The 15,808-nt window shown below is 43.6% G+C and overlaps 1 protein-coding gene across 1 annotated transcript in view; it reads left to right on the plus strand.

Annotated features, from left to right (window-relative positions):
• The first annotated feature begins 4,902 nt into the window (after positions 1-4,902).
• Positions 4,903-15,808, plus strand: part of LOC141106866 (uncharacterized) — a 129,453-nt gene continuing 118,547 nt past the window's right edge. The window contains 6 exon segments of the mRNA XM_073597793.1: positions 4,903-4,979; positions 5,342-5,465; positions 5,582-5,865; positions 8,101-8,247; positions 8,363-8,507; positions 10,823-12,175. Coding sequence (XP_073453894.1) covers positions 5,381-5,465; positions 5,582-5,865; positions 8,101-8,247; positions 8,363-8,507; positions 10,823-12,175 — 2,014 coding nt within the window. The 5' untranslated portion in view covers positions 4,903-4,979; positions 5,342-5,380.

The raw sequence follows: 15,808 nt of genomic DNA on the forward strand, positions 1-15,808 counted from the left end.
GCGGAGACCTTAACTTTGCCATGGATCCAACCGTGGACGTCTCACGGGGAGCCTCACATCTGTCCTACTCTCGCCTGAGGCGTCTCAAGGCGGACCTACATACCCTACACCTAGTTGACCCTTGGCGGTTGCTTCACAACCAAGACAGAGATTATACATTTTACTCTCAGGTTCACCACACCTACTCGCGGCTAGACTATCTACTGCTGTCACACAAAGACCTAGGCAAGGTAGTCTCTACGTCCATTGATGTCATTTCTTTCTCCGACCATGCTCCAGTCCACCTGACCCTCCAGTTGGGACCAATGACTCGGTCTCCTCCCTCTTGGCGACTGAATGAAGCTTTGCTTCAATCGGAGGAAACCCGTGCAGAGCTGCTGAATGCGCTGCGGGAGTACTTTTCCGTCAACGAGGGGTCAGTTCCCAACCCCCTTGTGGTTTGGGAAGCCCACAAGACGGTTGTGAGAGGGATATTGATCAAAATAGGGACCCGACTCAAACGGGACAGATTGAAACGCACGGAGGAACTCCTTGCACTGATCCGTAAGCTAGAGAGTGTACATAAGGCTAGCCTTGCCCGTACAACCTTTCGGGAACTACAGAAGGCCCGTGAGGAACTCTGTACACTTCTTTTCCATAGGACCAAACAGAAACTAGCATGGGCACGTCATACTATGTTTGAGTTCTCAAATAAACCCGGATCACTTCTGGCCAGAGCCCTGCAGGGCCCTCGTACGAAAACATTTATCCCGCACATACAGTCATCTACGGGACAGAAACTAAATACCTCCTCGGACATGGCGGAGGAGTTCCGCTCCTTCTATACAGGCCTCTATAATTTAGACAGATCGCAATCTACGGGCTCCCCTATGGAGGGCAGGCATACCCCCCAATCTTACGTAGCTGCCTCAGGCATGCCATCACTACCTGATGATGTAAGGGAGGAATTGGACGAACCCTTGACTGTTGAAGAACTGGGAGTGGCTCTGGCCTCTTCAAAACCAAAAAAGGCCCCTGGCCCTGACAGTCTAACCCCAGTGTACTACAAAACCTTTTTTGACATACTGGCGAAGCCCTTAGTTTCTGCTCTCAACACCCTTACGGAGGGGAACTTATTCCCCGTAGACACCCTTAGGGCCTATATTTCTCTCATCCCGAAAGAGGGTAAAGACCCACTACTCTGTGGGAGCTATCGCCCAATTGCATTTCTGAATTCGGATCTCAAGCTTTTTGCCAAAATCTTAGCCAATAGACTGCTCCCTCATGTACCGAGTCTGATTCACAGAGACAAGGCTGGCTTTGTGCCGCTACGAGAACCAAGGGACAACACTATTCGAGTTATTAATCTGATACATGCGGCAAGGACCACCAAACGGGCTCTTCTCCTGCTGTCAACCGACGCGGAGAAGGCCTTTGATCGCGTCGACTGGTCCTTTATCCGGGCAACTCTAGAGCACATAGGCCTTCGTTCCTCCATGCTACAGTGGATACTTTCCCTGTATACTCACCCCACCGCTTCGGTTAGGGTAAACGAGACGAGATCGGACTTTTTTGACATCCGAAATGGCACGCGTCAGGGATGCCCCCTCTCCCCCCTGATCTTTATCTTGTCCCTAGAAACTCTTTTGTGCACGATAAGGGCGAATTCAGACATTATCAAGCCCTCGGGATCCCACAAGGTGGCTGCTTTCGCGGATGACCTTATCTTCTTTCTAACAGAACCACTTACCTCTCTCCCTAACCTGCTACGATCCCTTCAAGAATATGGCAATCTCTCATCGTTCCAGATTAATCTAACCAAATCCTCCATTCTTAACATAACGGTAGGTAAGGGAAATGTCCAACGTTTATGCTCGTCCTTTCCATTGAGATGGGCAACCAAGCATATACGTTATCTAGGAGTCGACATCACCTCAGACCCTGCTGAATTGTACTCGGCTAATTTTGCCTCACTACTCTTACGTCTTAAAACCGACCTCTTACACTGGCACTCTTTGATGCTGACGTGGTTCGGCAGATGTAGTGCCCTCAAGATGACTCTGCTACCAAGGGTGTTATACCTGCTACAGGCGCTTCCCATCCGATTACCTCCAGCGTTCTTCAAACGAATTGACTCCATGTTCCGGGCTTTTGTATGGTCCCACCACAAACCACGAGTTAGACTCCAACTCCTTTACCTGGCGAAAAGTAGGGGTGGGGTTGGCCTGCCGGACATTAAGGCCTATTACAGAGCAGTCCACCTAACTAGGCTGGTGGACTGGCACTGCCATGCAGAGGCGAAGCACTGGGTCGCCATGGAGGAAGAGGATTCCGGGGGTTCGGCCAAGAGTTGGCCTTGGATTACTACGCCACTGCCGAAGGACCTTGCAGAGCACCCTACCCTGGGCAATACCCTAACAGTGGTCAGAGATTCTTTCCGGCGCTCATCAGTATCCCCGCAGCCATCCCCCATGGTTCCGATTTTAGGTAATCCGGAATTCCCACCTGGGGTTCAGAGCCCACAATTCAAACGACTGGCAATGGGCACTAAACTTCGCCTACACGATTTTCTGGGGCCCAATGGTCAACTTTCCTTAGAAGCTGGAGCATTGGTGACGGACCCCCCCTAGATTTTTGGAGTGGCTTGCAGCTGCGGAACTTCTTGCGCAGCTGTCTGAGGAAATCAGGCATCACCCGTAATCTTACTGAACTGAAACTCATTTGCCATCGTGGGGAACCGATTCGACATTGTCTCTCACTGATGTATGCATCCTTAACCCAACCAGAGGAAGGGTACGTTCCCTTGTTTCTCTCCAAATGGGAGGCGGAACTTGGAGTCCAATTCACCGAGGTACAGAGACAAAAAATTCTCTACTTTGCTCAGAAATCCTCAATTGCCACCAGGGTTCAAGAAACCTGTTACAAAATTATGACACGATGGTACAGAGTCCCTGCCATCCTACATCGTTTCTTTCCTCAGGTGCCCGGCCTCTGTTGGCGCTGTGGCTCTGAGGAGGGGACGATGTTACACATCTTCTGGTCCTGTTCCAAGCTTGTTCCATTTTGGCTCGGGGTTGCCCGCACGGTCGGACATCTTACCGGTGTCTCCCTGGAGGGGAATCCTGCAGCCTGCCTGCTCCATCTATCAGAATGACCCATTAAGAAATATAAGACCTCTCTCACCATCCAACTCCTGAATGCCGCAAAGGCTTGTATTCCTCTTTGCTGGAGATCGGAGAGACCACCGGCGATGTCCCTGTGGTTTGCTAAAATAAACGAATTAAGAGATATGGAGGATGTCACTGCTACCCTACAAAATAGAGAGGAGACCTTTCGAGAGACCTGGAGACCCTGGCAGCATTTTATATACACGGAAGCCTACCTTCAGGAAATGGCACAATCTAGCTAACTTAACGGGCTAGCACCATACCTCAGGCAGAGGTCATCACACTTTACCTTGTCATATTGCATTTCTGCATTCTTTCTTTATCCTTCCTCTATACTACTTCACCCCTGCAACTTCTGCTGTCCCCTCTTTCTTCTTTATCTCTCCGCCCCCTTCTATCCCGGTCATATCCCTCTCCTACCCTCGGGGACACTAGTCTTTGTATCACGCATCCTCATACTTGGGTTTCTTTTTGGCCCAGATATGAAGAAAATCTTATAATCCATTACCTTTTTCATTGGTCCCATGTATGGGCTTTACAGTTTTTAGATCCCCACTTTACCAATTATTTAGAAAACATTCTATTTCACTGAGTGACGATATCTAACAGACAAGGAAATCAGCAATAAGTCAAACAATTCAGATCCCAGAGCACCTCCTAGGTCTCACACACTGGCAGTATTGATACTTTGGGGTTCCATCCCCACAGACCCTGATTATGGTGCTTATTTAAATAACCAGAACTGTCGACCTTGTTGTTTTTAATACTACTGTTTGCAACTTTCCATCTGTATCCCATATGCTTGTCCCTAACATTGTTTTACAACAGAATATGTAAGTGTTTGCACTTGCTCAGTGTCAAAATAAAGGAAAGTAAAAAAAAAAGATAAGGGCCTGGTATGAATTTTGGGAGGGACCCCACACTTTTTTTGGCGTGGGGGGGTTCCCCTTAAAATCCATACAAGAGCCGAAAGGCCTGGTATGGATTGGGGGACCCCATGCTGTTTTTTTTTTCTTTATTTTTCATTGGCGGCATTCTTTTATTTACATTTCAGCTGTCAGTGGGGAAGCCATGGAGTCATCAGTTTTTAAGGATGCAGCGGCCCACTTCCTGGCCTGCTCCTTAAAAAATAGTCATTCTTTACACTGAATTTGAATCAATCGATCATTTTTCGACCGATCCGAATTCGAAACGTTCTGAAAATTTGGAATGTGTTAGAAAATGAATTTCAATAAAATTTGTTACTGTTTCATTCAGAGATTTGGATTCATCTGAATAACCACAAATTTGTCTGAATTTATATTCGGACCAAAACAAATTGCACATGTCTAGTATATGGGGTTATACGGGATGATGGTGTCATGTCACACACACAGGTATATGAGATTGTATAGGAAAACGCTGTCATGTCACATAATTTGGGTCATAGATCTGGAGCTTCAAAAATAACTTTTTTCAGATTTTTTTTATTGATTTAGTTTTAAGAGATTTTATAATGTTTGTTTGTAATAATACACCCAACATCACAGGAGAAGGAAGCAGCTAAGAGAAAAAAAATTAAACATAACGTAGGATACAGTTATTGAAATCTCCATTAGGTGGCGATCTTACGTAATGTGAATCCAACGCACAGATAGGAAGTGATGTAAGGTAAAGATAGGAAGTGATGTAAGGTAAAGACAGGAAGTGATGTAAAGACAGGAAGTGATGTAAGGTAAAGACAGGAAATGATGTAAGGTAAGAAAAGGACGCTATAAAAGGTGGAGAAAAAAGTTTTGGGTCCGATAAGGGTCGGGAGGAAGTAGAGAGGAGACATTGCTGGCAGCAGAGGAGGTAATAAGATATTATTTTATATTTACACCCACTAAATCTCCCAGCAGGCATATGTAGGGAGGTCTTCTACCCCAGACTTCCCATACCGAGAGATGTGCACTATTATTTGACCCCTGTAGAGTGTCACAAGGAAAGTCCAGAATAGACCCCTCTTACATTCTTCGAATCTGCCGACCGAGCACTGTGACCATCAGAGCAATGGTGGGTGTGGATGGTGAATCTCATTACTCAAATATATGAGATGAGAACAGAGATCAGTGGGCCGAGACCATGTCCCTCTTATCCACCTCACCCCTTAGGACATTATCTAGTAACAGACAAGGGATGTGTCTGGATGGTGACTGTATCATTGTGTGTGTCAGGTTCCTATAAGGTGTCAGGATGTCACTGTCTATTTCTCCATGGAGGAGTGGGAGTATTTAGAAGGACACAAGGATCTCTACAAGGATATCATGATGGAGAATCAGCCACCCCTCACATCACCGGGTAAGAGGAGACTTTATTGTAAAGGAGAGAGCAGTACGGAGGGTCCATCTAGATCCCCCGTCATCTGATAAACACATAGAAACAATGTATTCAGACAGTGTGTGTGTTTCCTACAGATGGATCCAGTAATCGGAACCCACCAGAGAGATGTCCCCAGCCTCTGTACTCCCGGAATTCTACACAAGAAGATCACACCATCTCGCGTAACGTTAAAGAAGAGATAAATAAGGAAGATGATGAGGTTGATGTGATGAAGGATTTCTCAGAAGGACACAGAGATTCCTTCAAGGAAGTCAAGAGGGAGCCATTCAGTGACACAAACCCACCAGAGAGATATCCTCATCCGCAATATTCCCAGGCTTCCAAACTGGATAATCACGCCATTTGTCACCGTTATCAGGTAAATATAATGTAATATAAGGAGCTTACTGCTCCTTGTTCCTTCTCTCTCCTGTGCTCCATACAGTGAGGAGCTACCTGTTCAAGAACGCTGTGTTCTGGACTGATAGACCACATTCCAATAGGCTAATAGCATTTTTTGCTATTCAGCACTGCGATAATTATAACTAGTAATTGCACGGTCATGCAACGCTGCACCCAAACCAAATTTGTATCAATTTTTTTTTTATTCACACAAATAGAGCTTTCTTTTGGTGGTATTTGATCACCACTGGATTTTTTATTTTCAATATAAAGGAAAAAAAATGTTTTTTTCTGTTATAAAACCTATCCAATAGAAAAAAATCAAACTTTGGCCAACATGTATTCTGCTACATGTCATTTGTAAAAAAAAAAATTTTTAAAAATCCCAATACGTGTATATTGATTGGTTTGCGTGAAAGTTATAGCGTACACACGACCTGACTTTCCGTCAGAGTAGACTCTGACGGTCTTTCCGAGGGAGTTCCGCTGAAACGGACTTGCCTACACACGATCACACCAAAGTCCGATGATCTAGAACGCGATGACGTACGACGGGACTAGAAGTAGGAAGTTCAATAGCCAGTAGCCAATAGCTGCCCTTGCGTCGTTTTTAGACCAGTTGGAACAGCATACAGGTGGAACGGTTTTCCCGATAGGGGTTGAGTCCATCGGAAAGATTTGAAACAGGTTCTATTTCTAGGTCCGTCAGAATTTTCGAAAGAAAGAGTCCGATGAAGCCCACACACAATCGGAATGTCCGACGGAATGATTCCGTCTGACCTTTTCTGCCGGAAAGTCTGGTCATGTGTACGCGTCATAACTATTTCACTATATAGATTCTGGAAGAGTTTTGCAGTGCAATAGATTTCTAGATATTTTTAGTATATATAAAGCTTTTAATTTATTTATTTTTTATCAAAAAAAGGATGTTTCTATTAGGACCTGTTGGTGTCCTTAACCGCTTCAGCCCCAGAAGATTTGGCTGCTGAATGACCCGGGCCATGTTTTGCGATTCGGCACTGCGTCGCTTTAACTGACAATTGCGTGCGATATTGTACCCAAACAAAATTGACGTCCTTTTTTCCCCACAAATAGAGCTTTCTTTTATGTGGTATTTGATCACCTTTGCGGTTTTTATTTTTTGCGCTATAAACCTAAAAAGAGCAAAAATTTTGAAAAAAAACCCCAATATTTTGTACTTTTTGCTATAATAAATATCCCCATTTTTAAAAAAAAAAAAAAGCTAATTTTTTTACTCAGTTTAGGCCGATATGTATTCTTCTACATATTTTTGGTAATAAAAATCTCAATAAGCGTATATTAATTGGTTTGCACAAAAGTTATAGCATCTACAAAATAGGGGATAGATTAATAGCATTTTTATTACATATTTTTTTTTTTTTACTAGTAATGACAGCGATCTGCGACTTTTATCGGGACTGCGACATTATGGCGGACACATCGGACACTTTTGACACTATTTTGGGACCATTGTCATTTATACAGCGATCAGTGATATAAAAATGCACTGATTACTGTGTAAATGTCACTGGCAGGTAAGGGGTTAAACACTAGGGGGCGATCAAGGGGTTAGGTGTGTCCTAGGGAGGGATTCTAACTGTGGGGGGATGGGCTTCAACTCACATGACAACGATCACTGCTCCCGATCTCAGGGAGCAGTGATCTCTGTCATGTCACAAGGCAGAATGGGGAAATGCCTTGTTTACATAGCTCCGTGACACGATCATCGGGACACCGGCGGACATAGAGTCCGCGGGTTCCACGGGCACAATCGCGCTGTACGGGTGCCCGCTAGCCCCGCCAATTAAAGGGGACATATAGGTATGCCCATTTGCCCACCGCTGCCATTGTGCCGACGTATATCTGCATGCAGCGGTCGGCAAGTGGTTAAATTTACTCTGTCATCTTTGGGGTTTAGGATGGGGAACTGAAAGGCATCAAGGTTGAGGGTAAAGAGGAAGAAGAAGAGACGTTAGTGAGTGGAGATCAGCAGTCTATGGAGGAGGATGGTCCTCTGTGTTCTCGGGGTTCCATACAGGAAGATCTTTTCATCTCCCCACCGTGATCAGGCAGATGGGAGTAAAAGAACTTGATCATTATCCTAAACTACGAGATGACATTCTTCTTTGTGATCTCTTATTTTCAGTAACTTATTCCACATGTTTTATGATGAACTTTTTTGGGGCTTTAGAGTGAAGAACTGAAAGACATCAAATTTGAGATTAAAGAGGAAGAAGAAGAGATGTTGGTCAGTGGAGGTCCGCAAACTATAGAGAAGGGTGGTCTTCTCTATTCCCGGGATTCCACACAAGAAGATCTCTATACAGAGAATGATCAGGTAGATGGGATTGTGCTCAAAAAAATGATTTTAAACTGTGAGATGACAATTGTAACCTCTTGTTATTTGCGGTAGCTTTTTCAAGATGTCGTATTCTATCTTCTTTGGGGTTTAGGGTGAAGAACTGAAATATATCAAAGTTGAAGTTATAGAGGAAGAAGAAGAGGTTTTAGAGAGTAGATCTCAGCAGTCTATGGAGGAGGGTGAGGAGATGATTATGAAAAGTAAACTGGAGGAATCTTCTCTACATGTAGACACAAGTAAGTCATAAACTTCATATTTTCATTTTTCTTCTTTTCATTTTTTTTTTTTTTTTGCATATATAGCCCTATATATAGATGAATAAGGGAACCGGAACCTTCACTAAGCGGAAGAGTGCGTTTGGTCATAAAGCTGGTATTGCCTCTACCCAGGACAAGACTTCTGTGAATTAAGGGGATTTCCTTCCTGGGAAATTAATCAGTAATCTAAACAAATTAATTAGAAGAAGAACTACTGCAACTAGCATATAACATTAACCATAAGTATATAGAAGCACACCAGTATAGAAATAATACAGGTTTTATTGAAGAAGAGATTAATGATAGTACATACAGTTGAGCTCAAAAGTTTGCATCCCCTGGCAGAAATCATGACATTTTGGCAATAATATTGAAAATATGACTGATCATGCCAAAAAACAGGATTTTATTGAAGGGTAACGATCATTAAAGGTTAATTTCCCACATCTGTGGCTTTTTAAAAATTAATATCTGTGTATAAATAGACAATGAGTTTGTTAGGTGAATGCCCTAGAAAGGTGAATTGTTGTTTAGAGGGGGGAAGTGAAGTGCCCACATCCCTAACGCAGAGCTTGGCACAGACCCACAAGGTGACACACAATGACAATTAAAGGTTAATTTCCCACATCTGTGGCTTTTTAAATTGCAATTAGTGTCTGTGTATAAATAGTCAATGAGTTTGTTAGCTCTCAGATGAATGCACTGAGCAGGCTGGATACTGGGCCATGGAGAGCAGAAAAGAACTGCCAAAAGACCTGCATAACAAGGCAATGAAACTTTATAAGGATGGAAAAGGATATAAAAAAAGATATCTAAAAGGACGAATTGAAGAGTCCATTTGGATAAATTTTGATGCCTTAGTGGTAGTTGCTTTCTAAAAGAGGAAGACAAGAAGGAGCTTTATTGAGGCTGGAACGTTATGTATTTTGTTGTGGAATATTAAGCTATCCTGCGTTTTTTTTTTATCATAACTGCGACATTATGGCGGACACATCGGACATTTTTGACACATTTTTGGGACCATTGGCATTATTACAGCAATCAGTGCTATGAAAATGCATTGATTACTGTAAAAATGTCACTGGCAGGGAAGGGGTTAACACAAGGGGACGATCAAGGGGTTAATTGTGTTCCCTAGTGTGTGTTCTAACTGAAGGGGGGAGGGGACTGTGTAGGGGAGATGACTGATCGCTGTTCATACTCTGTATGAACAGACGATCTGTCTGTTCTCCCCTCAGAGAACCAAAAACTATGTGTTTTACACACACACACAGATCCCGGTTCTTGGTGTGCCCCGAGCGATCGCGGGATCCCAGGATCGGCTCCGTGCGCCCCTAGTGGCTGAATCTAGAAGCGACGTAACATGACGGTGATTCACGCAACCGAGCCATATTGCCGCAGTATGACTGCAGATGCTGGTCGGCTAGCGGTTAATGGTAATAAACCTACATGAGGCAACAAAGGAGCAACACTTGACAATTCAAGGACAATTTTTATCAATACGTGGCAAGAATTGAGCAATGGTTTGGAACCATTGGCATTAATACAGCGATCAGTGCGATTAAAAATGCATTGATTACTGTAAAAATGTCACCGGCAGTGAAGGGGTTAACACTAGGGGGGCGATCAAGGGGTTAACTGTGTAACCTGGGAGGTGATTCTAACTGTAGGGGGAGGGGACTAACTACAGGAAGTGTCAGATCGTGGTTCCTAGCTAATAGGAACACACAATCTGTCACTCCTGTCGGAACAGGGAAGTGTGTGTTTACATACACTCGTCCCTGTTCTGCGTCTCCAGCCCGCGATCGCTTGTGGCCCGGCGGTCATCGCGACCGTCGGCCACGAGCATGGCCCCCCCCCTGCTGTGAAGCGGGCGGCGCGCGCGCACCTGCTATCCGTACCCCAGGAGATCATGTACAATAACATGATTTTGCGCGGGGAAGCCAACCTGCCGCGCGGCTGGTCCGGAAGCGGTTAAAATCCAGGCAAACCAATACAGTACCAAACCACTCAGGCATTTTGGCTAATGAAGACTTAGTCCCAGCTATTTATTTATTTATTTTTGTAAATTCCTTTTATTAAAGGTTTTTTAAACATAGAAAAAGATACATACAAACATTGAACATAATAAACAGTCCTAGCTATTTATTATTAAAGAATACAACGATAGAGAACAGGAGCCCAGCTGTGAGATCGGCATTTCCACTTATTCCACCGATGGGGAGGAGGAGCTAAAACTCCAGTTATTTGTCATCTACTGAGATTTATTATATTTTTTTACTTCTTTCCAACAGATGGATGTGATGTCAGGAATTCCTCGGAGAGACATCTTCTATTATCTGCTGATTGTAAGTCAGAAGATAATGTCATCACACAGGATCCTCCAGGAGGAAATCCAAATACACAAAATATACATCACAGACCTTCCTGTCCGGAGACATCAAGGGATCCCTCTGATCAGGGGGAATCTTCTCATCAATCACATTCTATGATTGTAAATATCCATGTAAGATCTCACACTGCAGATCGATCAACAGATCCTTCTAATCCCGAGGAATCTTCCTCATACCATGAAGGAGATCACCGAGGTGACAATCTATTCTCATGTTCCGAGTGCGGGAAATGTTTTGCTCAGAAAGGAGCACTTATTGAACACCACCAGAGAGCTCACACGAGTGAGCGTCCTTTCCCGTGTTCAGAGTGCGGAAAATGTTTTAAACATAAACGCAACTTTCTTACACACCTGAAAATCCACACGGGTGAACGTCCCCATTCGTGTTTAGAGTGCGGGAAATCTTTCATTTGTAAAGGAGACCTTGTTAAGCATCAGAGAATTCACACAGGTGAGCAACCATACTCCTGCTTAGAGTGCGGGAAATCTTTCACCCTGAAAGGAAACCTTGATAAACACCTGAGAATTCACACAGGTGAGCACCCCAGTTCATGGTCAGAGAATGGGAAATCTTTCACTCAGAAAGGTGGCCCTTTTGGACACAAGAGAGGTCACACGGATGAGCTTCCTTATTCATGTTCAGAGTGCGGGAAATGTTTCACTCAGAAATGTAACCTTGATAAACACCGGAGAATTCACACGGGGGAACGCCCCTTTTCATGTTCGAATTGCGGGAAATCTTTCACTCAGAAGGGAGACCTTGATAAACATCAGAGAATTCACACAGGAGAGCGTCCTTATTCATGTTCAGAGTGCGGGAAATCTTTCACTGAGAAAAAGGTACTTCTTAAACACCAGAGAATTCACACGGGTGAGCGCCCTTATTCGTGTTCAGAGTGCGGGAAATGTTTCCCTACGAAAGAGAACCTAGATGATCACCAGAGAAAACACACAGGTGAACATTCATGTTCAGAGTGTGGGAAATCTTTTACTAAGAAAGCAAGTCTTGTTAGACACCAGATAATTCACACGGGGGAGCGTCCTTATTTATGCTCAGTGTGCGGGAAATCTTACACACAGAAAGGACACCTAACTGAACATCTGAGAATTCACACGGGTTAGTGTCCTTATTCATGTACTGAGTGCGGGAAATCTTTCAAACACAATGAAACCTTTGTTTACACATCAGAGAAGATGCACTGTACATCGTCCTCAATGTGTTCAGACTGTGGGAAATGTTTTACAAATAAAAGAAGTCTAATTACACTTTAGAGGGAAAGCACCTGATGACCATTTTGACCAACTTTTTAACTCGTAGCACAACTGTTGGAAGAAAACATTTTGTTTATAAAGAGGTGCATCCTGGCAAAAGTCATATTAAAATTATAGATGGAGTTTGATGAGTTGAGTCTTTTTTTGGCTTCTTGGATTTCTTGGAGTCTCCAATGGTGGGATTTTACTGCCACACTTTCTACTAGGGTTGCAACGATACCACTTGTTTAAGACCGAGTACAAGTGCCGATAATTTTTTTTTTCAAGTACTCACCGATACCGATTACCGATACTTTTTTTACTGTCATGTGACAGTGGTACACGTGTCTGTAGTTTTTTTGTTTTTGTTTTATATTTTTTTACAATTTTATTTTTTACAATTTTATATTTGTTATTTTTTTTACAATGCTTTTTTTTTGGGGGGGTGTCAGTGTTTTATATTTTATTTTTTTTACAATTTAACTTTAAAATATTTATTACTAAATATATATAGAGAGAGAGAGAGAGAGAGAGTTTTTTTTATTATTATTATTTTTTTCAGCCCTGTTGGTGGAGGAGGGGAGGCTTTGGTGAGATATCAGGGGTCTAAACAGACCCCTGATATCTCCCCTTTGAGACAGAGAAAGGGACTAAAGGCTAGAGATTCCCCTGTCCATTTCTCTGTAGCCTCAGCTGCACTGAAGATGAATGGAGAGAAGGCAACGGCTCCTCTCCATTCATAAACTGAAGCATCATACACACAGTTTACAATGCTCAGTTATGAATGGACAGTCAGTCATCACTGACTCTGTGCATTTGGAATAGGAAGGAGCCGGTAAATGGCAGATTTACTGACTCCTTCCTCTGCTCTCCATCCTGAAAGATCCGGGACATGGGACCAAAGAAGGACATGGGGGGACCGGAGGAGGACAGGGTGGGACCGGAGGAGGACAGGGGGGATCGGAGAAGGAGCCGGAGAGCTGGGAACAACGCAGAGGGACCAGGAGGATGACACAGAGGGGGACCCGGAGAACAAAATGGATCGGGAGCCAGGGAGAGGATGCAGGGGGACCCGGGGAGCACAGAGGGATAGCCGGGAGGTTATTGGTGTAGCGGTGGGGGCAGTTACAAGTACCTATCTCCGAGGGAGAGAAGGAGAAGCGTCTGTCAGAAAATCTATACAGGGAGATCGGTGCTTGTAACTTCCCCCACCTCCACACCGATCACCCGTGAGGCTGCCCAAGTATCAGGTCAAGCATGCTCAGTATCGGCACCCATAACAATACTGGTATCGGTATCAGTGCAACCCTACTTTCTCCCGTCCACTTTGTGGTATCCCCATTTCCCTTTTTTTTTCTTTTTATTTTGCATGCTTTAAAATAAAAATACAGCACAGAGCGTGGTAGCCCCTTATCCACTTCATCTCTAGGAGGTTTACGCCCCTTCATGACCAGGCCATTTTTTGCGAAATGGCACTGCGCTGTTTTTAACTGACAATTGTGCGGTCATGCGAGGCTGTACCCAAATAAAATATGTATTTTTTTTTCCCACACATAGAGCTTTTTTTTTTGCGCTATAAACAAAAAAAAAAAAAAGACCGGAAATTAAAAAATATGTATATTTTTTTTTTTACTTTCTGCTTTAAAACATCCAGTAAAAAAAATGTAAAAAAATCTAGTTTCTTCACCAATTTAGGCCAATATGTATTCTGCTACATAATTTTGGTTAAAAAAAAGTCCAAATAAGTATATATTGATTGGCTTGCACAAAAATTATAGCGTCTACAAACTATGGGATATTCTCATAGAATTTTTTTTTTTTTTACTAGTAATTAGACATGTGCACTGCCGAAAAATTTCGTTAATTTTCATAGTTCCGAATTAACGAATTTGTCAAAATTTGTTAAAAAATAAATTCGGAATGAAACGAATTGCACATGTCTACTAGTAATGGCGGCAATCAGCGACTTATTGTGGGACTGCGACATTGCAGCAGACAAGTAAGACACTTAAAGTGGATGTAAACCCGAAAAAAAAAAAAATTATATCATAATGTAGAGTATAAGATTTCTTATCATTTGAGCCCAGTCTTGCCACACAGAATTAATCCATCTCTGAGCGATCCTCTTTTATTGTTCAGTGAGAAAAATCTTGACAAACTGAGAAAAACTTTGTCAAATCCTCCCCCTTGCTGTGAGTGACAGGTGATTTACATATCTCGTGCACTAGCCTAAGACATGCATTGTTTTTTAATTCCCTCCCCCACTCCTTTCTTCAGCAGCTCTGCAAGGATTGGCTGTTCCACACCTCAGCATAACTGGGCATGCTGAAGTCATGTGGTTACTTTCCTGTCTTTTCACTGGATGTTAGAGATCATAGCAGAAGTTCAGTGTAAGAAATACACAGAGAAAATGCATATTGACAAGGGGAGTGTAGAGGTGGGCGGGGAATCTACTGACATCACGACTCCACCCACCGAGCTCCAGCCAACAGACCCACCCACAGAATATGCAGTTTTTCGGGTCTCATAACAGACAGAGGGAAGACATTTGACAGGTAAAGATACATTCAGGAGGCATGTATATCCTTATAGATAACCCCTATGGCAGTAGTTTAAAAAGGGGGACATTGGATTTACATCCACTTTAAGCCTCATACACACGATCGGATTGTTGGCCAACAGAGCGTCAGACTTTTGTCCGAAGGGCGTGTGCCAGGATCTTGTCTTGCATACTAACGGCACACAATTGTCGGCCAACAAACACGATCGTAGTGACGTACTACGTGGAATTTCAGCTCTTGGGCGCCACCCTTTGGGCACCTTCTGCTAATGTCATGTTTGGTGAGCATTGATTCCAAACATGCGTGTTTGTACTTTGGACTTTTGTGTGATGGACTTGCGGACACACGAACGGAAAATCGGACAAGAGACTGTTGCCATCCAATTTGTTGGACAACAATTGTCCGATGGAGCGTACTAATGGTCGGATTTTAGGCAAACAGTCTGTCATCACACAATTCCCTGCCGAAAATCCGATCGTGTGTACGAGGCTTAAGACCCCATACACGCTATTAGATTTTCTGCAGATTTTTGTCTTCAAATTTACCAAAACCATGTGGTGCAAGGGCCTGCCTGATTGCATAAAAATTGAAACTCTTAAGGTTTGACCTCTAATAAACTTATGAAAATCTAATAATGTGTATGGGGTCTAAGTGACACTTTTTTGGGGGACCAGTGCCCCTAATACAGTGATCAGTGCTAAAAATATGCACTGTCACTGCACTAATGATGCTGGCTGGAAAGGGGTTACCATTAGGGGCGATCAAAGGGTTCAATGTGTCCCTAGGGAGTGCTTGCTAACTGTGGGGGAGGGGCTTTCACTGTGGGAAGGCAGAGATTTGTGTTCCTGCTTTGCAGAAACACAGGATCTCTACCTTCCCTACTGACAGAACGGCAATCTGCCTTGTTTACATAGGCAGGCCGCTATGCTGCCTCTCTCTTGAACGATTGGTGGGTCCCAGCAGTCCACTGGACCCGCTGATTGGCTCCCTCTGTGTCCAGTCACAGTGGGAGCAGTTCGCCGACGGTGTGCATGTGCGCCCCAGACCCGAAAGTGCAAAATCATGTACCTGTATGT

The sequence above is a fragment of the Aquarana catesbeiana genome, linkage group LG08 (assembly GCF_042186555.1).
Source record: "Aquarana catesbeiana isolate 2022-GZ linkage group LG08, ASM4218655v1, whole genome shotgun sequence".
NCBI lineage: Eukaryota > Metazoa > Chordata > Amphibia > Anura > Ranidae > Aquarana > Aquarana catesbeiana.